General features: G+C 41.8%; 1 protein-coding gene across 1 annotated transcript in view; it reads left to right on the plus strand.

Annotated features, from left to right (window-relative positions):
- st6galnac3 (ST6 (alpha-N-acetyl-neuraminyl-2,3-beta-galactosyl-1,3)-N-acetylgalactosaminide alpha-2,6-sialyltransferase 3) overlaps positions 1–11555 on the plus strand; it is a 74179-nt gene extending 62624 nt beyond the window's left edge. Inside the window, exons 4-5 of the mRNA XM_017411117.3 lie at positions 5143–5250; positions 8211–11555. Of these exons, the coding sequence (XP_017266606.1) occupies positions 5143–5250; positions 8211–8400 (298 nt within the window). The 3' untranslated portion in view covers positions 8401–11555. The remainder of the gene's footprint in view (positions 1–5142; positions 5251–8210) is intronic.
- The last annotated feature ends 2913 nt before the right edge of the window (positions 11556–14468 follow it).

Consider the following 14468-nt stretch of genomic DNA (forward strand, 5'->3'; position numbering starts at 1 on the left):
AATGAATAATGCAGGTTAATAGTGATGTGTTGACAGCTCTGACGGCTGAGAGGTGGAGAGCTGCGTATCAGTGATAATGTCCCATTTCCCTTCTGTGCTCTTCCTCTCCTTTATTACAGCAAATTGCTTCTTTTTTTTTTTTTTTTTGTAATTTCACCTCCCCTCAACCCTGGTCTCTGTGTGTTTCTGTGTTTGAAGGAGTTTGTTGGACTCAAAAATCAAACGTTTTGAATAATTCAGCAATAAGTTAGCAGCGGATTGGTTTCTAAATTGATTGAAGCTTGTTGGAGCTCAGGGTTTGCTTTTGTGTCTCCACCTTATTTATTCAGACAGAGAGGTAATAGCTCCAAACCAAAGGAGAAAATATTGTTTTTTATTAAGGCAGCATCTTAAAGCTACGCTACGTCTGGACAGGTTTAGCTGTTTATATAAAGAGACTCCAAAGAAGCAGTTTGTTTTTCCGCCGCACCATTACATCACTTAAAACGTTCTTCCAACGGGTTTAATCTTCCTCCTGCTGTAGTCTGAATTTCTGCAGTGAGACAGTTATCCACACAGATCACAGTGTTTGTCTTGTTATCCCTGCGAACAGATGTCTTAGTATCACCAGGCTAATTTGTAAGAGCCGTTTTAAACAACGATCTGCGTTTTTGTGAGCGCTCTCCATCACGCAGACTAGCTTTTCCAACTTCTCATCGGTAATTGCAACTGGAAGCGGGAGCTGCCGCACACCGACTCGAGCGGGATCTTTAAACACCAGCTGGTGTTATTAAAAGTCCTGACAGTGTTTAAAATTAGAGTTGCAAATTGCGTTAATAAATTCAGGTGAAAACCAGCTTGTGAATGCAGCTCTGCGTGGCGTCGGTGTTAAAAACAAACAGCAGGAAGATCAGAGACAATAAGCTCCTGTTGTTCCACTACTAATAATGTTCTCTGTCTTAAATTAGGCAGATAAAGGCTTCTTTAAATCTGAGTCTTCAAACATCGTGCTTATAACAGTTTATCTTCTACGATGTCCTGTCCTCATCCACCGATGGAAGTCGTTTTGCTGTGAGGGAGTCTCCAGATTGTCTGGAAACGTTTGCAGAGGTCCTGATTTTCCTCTCTTGAGTCATAGAGGATTGTAGTCTTTTCACTACAAAAGAGTCACAGACTCAGAAACCGTCTAAATCTGTGTTTCGACACCGACATGGGAGCTTTCATCTGACAGAAAACATGTCAGGGTCTGAAATCCACGCTGTTATGTATGTGATAAAACAATACATTATTCAATGGTACTATTTTGTGTTCTATGTGGAAAAATACCAAGTGTGGTATGAGCGCATTGATCTCACAGTGTTCTTCGGCAAATGGCTAATAAAAACTAAGTCATGTTTCACTGAGGTTCTGTTGAATTATATTTTGTTAAGTTATGAGAAGGAACATAACACACGCCAATGACAAACAATAATTATTTAGAAAAACTGATCAAAAATCTTTCTGTCGTCATTTCAAAAGTGAACTCCATTAGATGATGTCATAAATGTAGCAGCGACCGCCGAGGTGGGTTCAGTGTGGGCTGGGCTCGGCCACAAAATAATGTGGAAATGCATGGAAAAGAAATCTTTGTTGCCAACTCTTTAACAGTCAGATGCTACTTCAAACTACAACCTTAACCGTGTTTTCAGCCTCAAAACGTTTTTTGTTATTTGACTTTTCTAACCCAGAATACAGAGTTAAAAATCAAAGTACAGGGATGAACTCAAAAAGGTAGATTATGTTGGCTTTATTGCTCCAACTGAACCCCAGAAGAGTACGGGCTACCTTCAACAATGATGCCTTTTGCATCTTAACGTACATTTTTGTACCTTCAGGACTGCTGTTTCAGAATATTGAAGCTGAAGTGACATAAAAAGAGTCTTGTAGGTGCAATAATTAATGTAAAAACACCTGGCTGGATCATTTTAAATCTCTAAATTTATATTATTTATATTTTAAGCTACATCAGCTCTGGCTGTCTACATTATATTTTGTTCTTGCTCTAAAATTGTTGTAAATTTAGCATTTTGAGCCGTAAGTTCAATTAGGAAACTCCGTTCTGGAGCCCCTGCAGTCGAGGAGCTTCAGTTTTTAGATGTTTATGTGTTTCCAGTCACCTTCGTACTTCTGGAAAACAACCTTAAGTGAAAGAGGGTGATAAATTCTTAATTGTGTTTCTTTGTTCGGCACGGAAACAGCAAGCAGACAGTTCGTTCGACAAGAACAGGTCTGCAAAAGCAACAGCGTGCACAGTGGAGCTTCAGACGAGCAGCCAGTTTGTTTTCCTGATGCACGAACAGTTGGTTTGTTTCCTAACAGGATAGATGTATCAGAAATGAAAACTGAAACTAAAATGGTCTTAAGAGCCCACAGAAGCTCACCTGGAGAAGAAATATGATGCTGCTTGTGATCAGAAGCAGCAAAGCTTCATTTGGAGAGACTGAAATTAAGAAAAAACTCTGATGAGGAACTGAATCCTCCTCAGCTGGAACTTCAGAGACGTCAGGAAGATTATTCAAGTTTGAGCAGAGCAGTCATTACTGAGCAGCTTGAGGTTAGAGATTCTTGTTAAAATCCTCCAAAATGGGTTTGTTTAATCTGAAACTTTGGAACCTGCAGAGAGAAAATATTCCTGCTGTTTTTGACTTCCTGCGTTCAAAATAATGCATGTTTTTTAATATTTTGCTGCAACTCTGGAATAGTTCCCTACAAACCAAATCATGTCCCTGCACGTGCGTTGAGCTTTAAAACTATAATAAATGTTATGAATAACTGGTGATCCTTTTAATAATAAATACACAAATAAAAATCCTTCATCTCCTGACGAAAACAACCACTTTTCATGTTTTAGTTTTTCTTTCATTGCAATCTGAAATTAAAAAATATATATATTTTTTTAGATTATCTTCTTTTATCAACGCAAGTTTCAGGGTTAAAAATCTGTTGAGTTGTGAAACAATTAAAATTTTGAGTATTTCCCCATCACTGCTGTAAAGTCCTCGTTTACACAGAGACTTTGATCTCTGCAGAGGAGCTTCTTAAACGTGTGTTTTTCCCTCCTGGTTGCTTTTCTGATCAGTCCCTTCCAGTTTCTTGGTGAGTTTATTATAATGCAATATTTACTCAGTTTTCTATTCATTGCCGAAAGCAGAAGGATGGACCAAAATGTTTTTATTATTAAATTTTGGATCCAAACCAACTTAAGATGGACGCCACATTCGGCTCACCTTAGAAAACCTAAAACAGCTTTAATTCAGTCCGTTTTACAGATTTTGAGCTAAAATTTGATGCAGAAATTCTGCACAACTGGCATGAAGGTTGGTGGGCGACATGCATTCCTTTAAGAAATGCTAGACCTTTAAATAAATTAGTTTTCAATGACTATCCAGATTTGTTTCATTAGTTTTTTTTGCTTTACCAACAGTTCGCCTGTCTCTCTTTGGTCATTATTCCACTCCTCTGTGTTCTGCACGGGTCAGAAAATAACCGGACCTAATATAACTCCCTGTGCGACCTCGGAAAAAGCTCGCCACAACATTATCGCTTCACTTGATTTCATTTCTCACTGAAAGCTTGTGGTGAACCTGGCATTTAGTTTATTTACTCGGAGAGGCTTTAATGTCAAACTGTAATGGAGACCTCTCAGATTATCTGCCGAACAAATAACCCTTTAAGTTTATTTTATTTTTATTTTATTTTCATTTGACATTAGACCAATAAAACCAGGGCTGCACAATATATCAAACATTTATTGTCATCACAGTATTGGTGAGCACATTATCAATATCACAAAGGACTGCAATAAATCGGAGGCCATTATATTTTAAGCACCAAGCGTTTATGTCCCGCTGCTAATAACATATTTGGTCAGTTCAACAGACTCTCACTGGCCTTAGTGCCCACGCCTGCTGCAGATGATAGTGATGACACAAAAGAAAATGCAGGTTTATTGTAATTGATATTGTCATTGCAACATGAAACAATAATACTGCACATCCAAAGTTATTCTGATGTCATGCAGCCCTGAATAAAACCATATTTGTGAATGCTGGGTTGCATTTTTACCAGCTGAATGACCTACATGTTGCACATGGGAGCATTAGAAAATAGTCTCTGTAGTTGGGTGACATAAAACATTCAGCATATGAACCTTCCTTTTATTTTTCTCTGAATATATTTTAAATAAAAAATGAATTATTTTATATAACAGAGCCATAGAGAGGAAGGACAGATCAGCAATAAGTAATACCTGACAGGTGATAATTGAATGGATAAGGAAATCATCCTGTAGATATGAGGCTTATGAAATATGTTTAGAAATATACCTAACAGTTTCATAAATAAAAAAATAAATAAACTGAGACCCATCAACCCAGACTGATCTGAAAATTAATCAAGATGTAAACGTGTTGAGGCTGATTTAAATAAAAAAAGGAGTAAAATAGTAAAGAGCTGTTTTCTTCCTCTGCTGCATCATAAAGTCTCCACGCTCTGGTTTTTTCCTGAGCGGCCTCGGGGAGTTTGTGCCCCCCCGCCTTGTGAAGTCTGCAGGTTACAAACTTTATAAGAAACACGTCAGATTTCTGCTGAACATGGAGCCGAGATGCACCCGATGCCATGTTCTGTGCTGGAAAATGATCAAAGCGGACACATCTTACCTTTGAGCATCCATACCTCCAACACTAATAGTCCGATGTTCATGAAAAGATTATGCTTGTTGTTATTGATTTGCCCACCAGGTGTTTGCATAATTCAGAAGCTGCCTGTTGCTTTGCAGCCTTTGAGCCTTTCCATATGTCTCCACACAACTGTAAATGCTCCAAAGCCTTGTGTTCAAATTTGTCTACAAATTTACATGCATAATCCATTTTAAAACAGACATAAGATGGCATTTTTAAAAAATTTGCATTCAAACCGAGGCTCAGATCTGGAACAAAACACAATAAAACATCTGTTCTAACAAGTTCAGCTCTCAGATCAGCTGTGATACAAGCACCCAGGAGCAGAGAGCACACAAGGTCATAAAAACAGCATCAGTGAAACTCTGTAAATGCAAATTAATCTTAATATTTTAATGCAAATGACCGTTATGCTAACTGAGACGTGATTTGTGTGTGTTTGCAGGATCCAGTCCGGCTCCTACCTGAGCACTGGCTGGTTCACGGTCATCCTCGCCATGGACATGTGCAAAGAGATTCATATCTACGGCATGATAAATGACACCTACTGCAAGTAAGACAAAAACTATTACACACCTCCCTCCCTCTGTGCTCGGATGAAAAATGCCCCCAGTCGAAAACAGAGAAAAAAAAAAATCACTTTCGCTGCACGGCGGTGTAATCACAGCCTGAACTGCAGACTGGCCCGTTACATTTCCAATGCCTCAGTTTGGATTTAATGCCTGAAATCCATGTTATGTTTTTTTTTGTGCTGTGAATACCATTATCTGTTTCTGCTCAGAGCACCCAGCAGTATCTCTGTTGTAGTATCGGATTCCTCCTCCTGCCTGTCGCCGTTTCCTCTGACTCCTGGGTGAGCGATCGGACTGCGAGGCCGTGGGAGGGACAACAAACAATGTCTCCGGGGCGTCGCACTCAAGATGAACTCATCTTCTCCCGTAGTTTCACCTGAACTGCCCCCCCCCCCCGAATCAAACACGGTTATCTAATGCGTGCTGAAAATCCTGACTTTCATCCGCAGAGCGGAGGAATAATTCAAGCAGAACAAAGGATTTTGTGATTTAGTGAGGCAGTCAGGGGGCAGCTTTCTCTCTCTTTGTCTGTGTCTCATTTATGTCCCTCCGTCCTCCGACTGAATGTCCTGAATTTGCATTAAAAAAATAGGCCTAGCATTGCTTGAAGGAATGCATGTCACCCGCCAGAGTTTTAAATGGTAAATGGACCCCAAAGTGCTTCACACTACAATCATTCACCCGTTCATCCTCACACTGATGGTGGCCACAGATGCCCTGACAAAAGTGAGGCTGCCATCACATCGGCGCCACCGAGCCCTCTGACCACCAGCAGGCAAGGTGGGTGAAGTGTCTTGCCCAAGGACACAACGGCTGAGACTGACGGAGCGGGGGGCTCAAACCGGCAACCCTCCGGTTACAGGACGACCCCTTACCTCCTGAGCCACTGCCGCCCTGAAAAACTTAAACTGAAACTATCCTAATGCTGAGAAGGGATGGAGTTGTAGCCATTCTGTAGATGGACATCCAATTATCCCTTCCTGAGAGTTTCATTAAAATCCATTCATTGGTTGAGATATTTTGCTAACAGACAGGCAGTGTTAAGATGCACAGATGTTGCACTTGGAGTAGGTGTTGGGGATTACTCTTGGCTACTACCACACCAGAATTTAGCAGAATATCTGTCAAATTGCTTGAGCTGTCGCCATTTTTGTGTTTTGGAAGATCAGTTGGCTGTGGCGGCCATCTTGAACTGGGTCGACTCCAGAATTAATCAGTTGCAGACATGCACCCAGCGGTTGTATCTTTAGCGTTGTAGGTAGGTAGTATCAAATGGTTAATGAGATATTTTGCTAACAGTGTAGACAAACAAACCATCATTTCTCCTCCTTCGCCTTCTGCAGTGGGTGATAAAAAGAAGTGGGTTTTTTTGTCAGAATTGACCTCGGCGTCTGTGCGGGGATGAGGAGAGAGAGGCTGAAATTGAATTTATTGGTTGGCGGTGGTGCGCAGCCCTGTGTGACACAGAGGAGAGGCGGTGATTGGGTTGTGTATCAGCTCTCTGGCAGGCAGCCACACGGCTCTCTCACCGCGGACGGACTGCCTGCTGTAATGGCTGTTTCTCCCATGTCTGTGTTCATCCTCCCAATGCAATTGTTACAGCAGTCGCTCTCTCATAAAGCTGTCACTCGCCATTAGACGGCGGCAGCTGAGGGTACGACGAGGCCGATGCGCGGCTTTCTGCTCCTCGCCGTCCGTATTGATTCGGCCTAATGCAAGCCATAAACAGAGTTGCTCTGCAGGAAATTCCGAGTCGCCGTGGTTTAAAAGGACAGTTGGGATCTTTTGTAAGTGGGGCTCTGTGTCAGGGAGCAGTCAGACTGAGCAAAACTGGAAAAATAAAATTAGCAGCCCTTGAAGGAACGATCGTCGCCCTCAGCGTTTCGTGCCAACGCTGTAAACGAATATCTCGTGCCATCTGTTGACGCACAGAGTAAACGTTGGAGGTCGGTCTCAGCCGCTGATGCGCCAAAACTTTAGCTCGGTGGCTGCAAAAACGGCTGAGCTGCGGCTGTTTTTGTTTGCCAAGGTTGATTAGTTGCGAAGGCCATCTTGAATCGCGGCGGTTGGCGTTAATTAATGTTATTAGGTTGAAGCCATGTGAAGCTGAAAGGTCTTTGGAGTGATGGCTTTATTTTCACCGATGAGCCGGAACAATGGAGGCTGCCGCGGCGTTTCCATCCAGGCCTTTTCTTTCAGCGTATTCAACTTGGAATTTCTAAAAAGTTATCCTTGTGCCTCATACTATTTATCTCATAAGACCAATTCTGGAGAATAATTTAACCAGAAGGTTTTTTTTTTTTGACCTTCTAAAAAGGTTGTTGAAATCTGCGATACGGCGACTGACAGATGGACTCCAGATCTTCATCTTGTCACCGTCTGTCCCTGATCTGCTATAAGTGCAACATTTGCCGCCATGTTGGCCCAGATGTCCGGCTTTGAGGCTTCTAGATAACCTGTTGACTTTGTTATGATTCATTCCGTGCCTTTTACAAACACAACCTCCCGGATGGATGCATGTAACTCATGATAGAATAAAGTTACGTTAAAACCAAGCACACCGTTGTTTTTCTTGTGAAATTCCCAATAAGTCTGATGTGTCACATGACCCTCTTCCCATTGAAAGAACAAATGGCCGACTTCAAAATAGCCACCATGGTCACCACCCATCTTGAAAAGTTTCCCCCCTCCCATATACTAATGTGCCACAAACAGAAAGTTAATATCACCAACCAGTCCCATTTTATTAATGTGTATCCATAGAAATGGCCGACCCTGTAGTTTAATGCACTGAAATAAAAGGCGGCGGGTGATATGCATTTAGTTGTCAGCTCTGATGTGCTGACAGATCACACAGCTCCTTCGGTAAATGTTTGACGAAGTAAACGATTAAAACGGTCACGTTATTGTTTATTAATCCCCTTCTTCCTGGTTCTTTCAGGTCCGATGGCTACAGGAAGGTTCCTTATCATTACTACGAGGCGGGCGGCCGGGACGAGTGTGCAGAGTACCTTCTCCACGAGAGCGCCCCCTACGGCGGACACCGCTTCATCACCGAGAAGTCCGTCTTCGCCAAGTGGGCCAAAACTCACGCCATCAAGTTCTTCAACCCGCCGTGGCAGCTGTCGTGACCCCGGCAGCGAGAAGAGATTCAGTGAATCTCAGCCACGAGCGTCCGTTCTGGCACAAATTCAACTCCACGTCTGTTGGTACGTTTGGGTTTCGGTCCCGTTTGGTCGCAGGATTAATCTCCAGAATCAGGAATCTGGATCAGTGTTTTCATACCTTCTGTAAGCTTTCTTCTCCTGGACAGCTCTGCACTGACTCGAACATCCACTGCTGCTCTGTGAGTCCAGCAAAGAATGTCTTGAACTTTTTTTAAAAAGGAGGAGAAGATGAAGCATCATCAGCTTGCAGAACTTATTTAGTTTTCCTGGTTGGAGTTGAACCATGCTGGATGGGACATTTCATCAGCTTGTCTGTTGTTTCCTCTGCGTGTCTGTCTCCCGTCAGGTTGTAATTAATCTTTAACTAGCTTCATCTCTGGCTGAGGGACAACTGAAGGCAGACGCTCCGTCAGTTTCAATTTACTCCTTTTAAAAACTCTTCCGCAACCAAGGTCGTTTGAAGAAAAAAAAGTAGTTTGCAGGCAAACTTCAGGTGTAAATCAGCTTTGTTGCTATACATTTTAAAGATGTCAGCTCTTTTAATCTGGTATCCTGTGAAATTGAATTTTGTGGCTTCGGCTCGATGTCTGGCTGGTTTTTTGCCAGTTTCTTCTGCAGAAGCCTCCCTTTCAGCAGCGCGAGAGAGCAAGGTGCAATGAGAAACTCCATCTTTGTGGAAGGAGGTGAAGCCGTTTGTGACGCCGCAGAGGTGGAGATTCACGCGTGCAGCGAAACCATTTGTGTTCCATTATCATTTCGTGCCTGTATTATTCTTTGCAGTTTGTCTTATAGATACGAAAGGAGATGCGTTCGCTCGTCTTTCTCCCTGATTCTCACCCAGCTTCGTGCCTCTCTGTGTGTAAACTCCCCCCTCTCCATTTGCCTCTGAATGCATCACGCACGTCTCCTTTTTACATTTGAAAGCATCTCTTACATAACAGCGAAGACTAATCGGTGCTGCAGGGGTGTTGGTTCGTACCTGGGACCGTGAGATCAGCGTCCGACACCAGAGTGAAGGACCGAAAGGAATCATCTGATTCCAGCAGGACGTCGTATCCTGCAGCCGAGGCTCCGTCCCTCTGCAGCTGCAGACGCTCCAGCTTCAGAAACGGGACGGTTTGCAGGTCAACTGTAGAAAAAATCATTTTATATCATCCTAACATCCACTTATAGCTTTCATTAGTTTATTTAAAGAAAAAAGCTAAAGCTGGGTTTAATTTTAACCAAACAAATCAAGCAAATCTGACTGATTTAAGCTGAAATGTTGTATTTTTTAATGCGCTGAAGGCGCTGCTGAAAATACTACATTTTAGCAAAATATCTCATGAAGCACTGGGCAGATTTTAAAGACACAAAACGTGATCATTCAGGATTCAAGATGGCCTCCACAGCTAATCAATGGGCTAACACCTGTTACAGGTGTTGATGTGGTAGTAGCTGAGAGTCATTCCCAAATAATATCCTGCATGATGTTATTTTGAAGGTTTGACCAGAACGGCTGTCAGGTTGAAACTGTTTAAACTATTTAAAGAGATTAAATTTAGTTCCTGAGGCTGCAAAAAAAACCTTCTAGTTTATAAGAAACAATTAGGATCCTGTTAAAAGTCATTAAAACCTCCAGGGAGCTGCACGTTTACTCACATAGTAAGAGGAGTGATGGGAACTATGCAAACATCTGTATTGTTAGGGTTTTTTGACCAATTAATCTTGATCACAAACATCAGCAAACTGCTTCAACGCAGAGAAAGCACCTTAACGAGCGCCAATCTCAGCTGTCACTTTATGATTTACAACTGTTGCCGGCTTCATGCACCTGCGTGAAAAATGACCACGTCCACACGGTCAGGACTCGTGGTGAATTAAAGTTTACTCACTTCGAGTCCTGCGGCAGAAAAATCCTCAAGATTTTTTGGTTTCTACCCATCCAGGGGATCAAAACGGAGGGCGGATTGCTAATATCCTAACAGATCAACAGCTGAGCTCACTCCCGACCACTTGTTTATGCTTTATAATCCTTTCAAAATAAAACTGTGATGACAGTGAAACCTCATGTCCACCTCGACTGGAAATAAATCAACGGGAAAAACAGCTCGGAAAGTAATCGATTCTTTGAGGTCAGCCATTTTGACGAGACCAAATATTAGAAGGTCACCGCCCATTACTACTGTAGATGTGCTTTTTGGGAGTTTAATTAAAATCTGTCCAGTGGTTCATGAGATATTTTGCTAATAAAAATGGAGACACAAGCGTTAATGATTGCCCGCCATCGTGAAAGGCAGGAAACAATAAGTTTATATTAATAAATAAAGTTTAATTCTTAAATTTGGTCAGCCTTCTTTGTCTTATAAACACCTAAATGGTGAAGATTTTTTACGTACGTGTATAAAAATTGATCAGTTTGTATCTTTTAGCTCAGGGTAGTTTCTGAAGTGCACCTCCCTTCCAGGACAGTAAATATCTATTTGAGTAAAAAACAGAAATATCCTCCTTCCTGGGAATGTTTTCTGCCATGGAAACAGCCGACCGACACCACTGACAACTACAGAGATCGATTTCAGCTCAAACTTTGATTGTTTTTGACCTGCAAACCAACAGAAATCCCATCTTTTTGTTTTCACACGTCTCTGGTGCACATTTTTTGGATCCAATGCAGATCTGATGTCCATGCAGACAGACGGACGGACGGATCCGTCCCTGTGCTCCAACCTGTGCTCACCTCGTCGCTCGTCCTGAGTCCACCCCGCTGACAGGAGCATCAGACAAACATTTGGCGGTCAGGGGGTCGGCGGTCCAATCTCCTCCGGAACAGGGAACCTTTTTCTGTTTCTGTGCGTCACGTTGACGAACATTTTCCTCTCGGCCTGGGATTGTTCCGCTCATCTGGCAGCTCTTCGTCGCTCTGCACCTCGTGCTGGGAAAACATGTCGCATCGGCGAGGAGAAGCTCGTTTCATCATCACCTGACGTGACTTTGGCGTGCATTTTGTTCTAAAGCATGGGTGTCAAACTCCAGGCCTCGAGGCTCTGCTGTCCTGGAGGTTTTACTTGTTTCTCTGCTCCAACACACCTGATTCAGAGGTTAAATCACCTCTTCATGTTCTGCAGAAGCCTGTTAATCACCCATTGATTTAAATCAGGTGTGTTGGAGCAGAGGAACAAGCAAAACCTGCAGGATGGTGGCCCTCGAGGACCAGGATTGCCCACCCCTGATCTAAAGCAGGGGTGTCAAACTCCAGGTCTTGAGGCTCTGCTGTCCTGGAGGTTTTAGGTTTTTCTGCTCCAGCACACCTGATCCAAATGGTTTAATCATTTCCTCACCAAATCATCAGGTTCTCCAGGAGCGTGGCAACAAGTCATCCATTTAAAGCAGGTGTTTTAAAGCAGGAACACGTCTAAAACATGCAGGAGAGCGGCCCAGAGGAATGGAGTTTGACTCCCCTGATCTAAAGTTTGTTTTTTAACCGTTAATCACAAGTGAAGAGGAGCGCCGTTTGGCACGTTTTGATTTAATCATGGTTGCCTTTGTGTTGTCGGTGCTTTGGTTCGTGTGGAAAATCAGCACATCATGAATATGTCCTCTGAGAGACTCGTGGATCACCTGTGGCTTCCAGTCCAAGTGTTTCCAGGGTATTTTAAAGTGTTTAAGAAACTTTAGTTGTCTTAAAAACAGTCTAAAATGTCATAAAGACTGGAATTAGAGGAATCATGGGACATATCTCTGTTGAAAAATGAAGCAAAACCTACCAGCTAACATTTACTAATCAACACTAAAATTACTGTTTTATATAAAGGAAAGCTTAAAACGGGCAGTTTGACATTTTATATATAAAAGGAGATTATTTATGGGCTGTGAAATGTTGTTTTAAGACATTAATTGTGTTTTAGTTGGTCTACTTTATGATGCATTTCCAGTGAAACAAAACAGCGACACACACTTTACAAAAATCTAAAACAAATATTTTAAAAAACACATGAAAGATAAATTTAACTATATTCCAGAGAAATCACACCAGTTTATTTATTTTTTAGTTTTAAAATGAAGATTTTTACATTGTAATTTAATATACACACCTTCACTTGGTCAACATATTTTTTTAGGGCTCATTCAAGGTCATTTATTTGTTTTTTTTTAACAGTTTTGAGTCGGATTTAGTTGAATCTGTTGATTCAAACCAACATTTTTTTGTTTTTCTATGGTTTGTTTGACATTTGAGTACAAAAAAAAAGCATTTTTTTTAACGATAAACTGTTTTATTTGTCTAACGTGTTGAGACTTTTAAACCAGCAAAAAGATGCATTTGTTGGTTTATTTGGTTTATTCTGCACGTTTGAAGTGAGTTCTGCCGGCCCGGATCGAGTCGGTCCTGAACCCAAAACAAACGAGAACATAAACGCTTCAATCTGTAAAAATCAGCTGTGATCACTCTCAGCTACTACCGCACCAACTGTTACCTCAGGGTCAGTCAAACTGACAGCTGTAGTTATTTGGTGTTGGCTGTGGCGGCCATCTTGAATCGGGTTGAGTCCGAAAGTTCCCTTCAGTGATTCCTGAGATATTTTGCTGACAGTCAGTCAAACACACACAGTTACACGCTCGCCCGCCCTTCATTCAGCAGGTTACTTTTTAAAATGATAAATCAGCATTTAAGAGAAATAACATTTATCAAAAGGTGTTTTGGTCGTCATGTTTATCTGCAGATGTAGCACCAGCTAACCCTTAATTATTGCTCTGCGTCACGTTGTTTTTGATCATTTCACACACGTTTGTAACCTAAGCAACCATATCGTAACAACGTGTGGTTCAGAAACTATTAAACAGAAGCAATTTATTTCTAAAACACAAACTTGAATTGATTTAAATGTTGTTGTTTTTTTGGATTTCACTTACAGAGCGTCAGATTTTGTTCACTCTTTGTTCGGTGTTTGTATATTTCTGGAGATCCCCTATTTTTCAGAACCGAAGTCGTCTAAAAAAGGCATATTTTCTGAACAGTTTAATAATTTTTCTGTCTAAATTTGCCTCTTATGTTTTAGTTCACAGCTTGAACCCATCGTTAAAATGATCTAATGTTCGTTTGGAGAAGGGCAGGGTGCTTTGAAGCCGTTTTATTCTTCCACAAACCTGAAACTGAGGCTTTTTTTAACGTTTCACCTCACTGTCTAAATGCAAATCAGGAAAAAAGGAAACATGTTACGGCGAAGTGAAGGTTACTTTTAATAAGAAGACCTAATTAAAGGGTGGCGGGAGAAAGACAGAAATTTCATTCTTTCTCAGACGGCTCTCATCATTTGAGTGTTTTTTTCAGGTTTTGATCCGTGGAGGTGATTACTGCCTGATGCTTTAAAGAATTTAAATCATTCAGTTCTGTGTGTAAAGGTTCGTTCCTCCCTCCCCTCCTCCTTGACTTGTCGCCATTTTCTCAAAGTGCTTTCTTACATTAAAAACTATCTTTTCTTGTGTGCAGATCGTTATTTTTTTGCTTTGTGAAGCACTTTTCTTTACATTTTGAGGTCAAGTGTCCTTGTAAAAATGTGTTTTCTGGTTGTTTGAGCTGCACAGAATGTAGACTAAGGTTGCTGTAACATTTAAACGTTTTCTAACACTCCTGTCAAAGGGAAATAACATCCAGATGCTGCATGGATTATTGCAGGTTACATTTTGTTAAGTAGTGATTATCTGTGTTAGTCTGTCGGTTGTTGTCTTATTAGCTAAAAGTAGATGTTTTTTATTTTTACTGCCGTGAATTCTGTCCTCTGCGTCTTTTATTCTGTGTGGGGAAATAAAGAACTCCTTCAGACACCTTTACGTGTTTCTACGTGCTTTTATGGAAAACTGAACGAGGAGAAATGAGAAGGCAGCAAACCTGTGAGACGGACGGGACTCGAGCTCAGACGGACTGGACTCGAGCCGAGATGGACGGGACTCAGAGCTGAGACGGACGGGACTCGGAGCTGAGACGGACGGGACTCAGAGCTGAGACGGACGGGACTCAGAGCTGAGACGGACGGGACTCAGAGCTGAGACGGACGGGA

This window comes from Kryptolebias marmoratus, linkage group LG20, assembly GCF_001649575.2.
Source record: "Kryptolebias marmoratus isolate JLee-2015 linkage group LG20, ASM164957v2, whole genome shotgun sequence".
Lineage (NCBI taxonomy): Eukaryota > Metazoa > Chordata > Actinopteri > Cyprinodontiformes > Rivulidae > Kryptolebias > Kryptolebias marmoratus.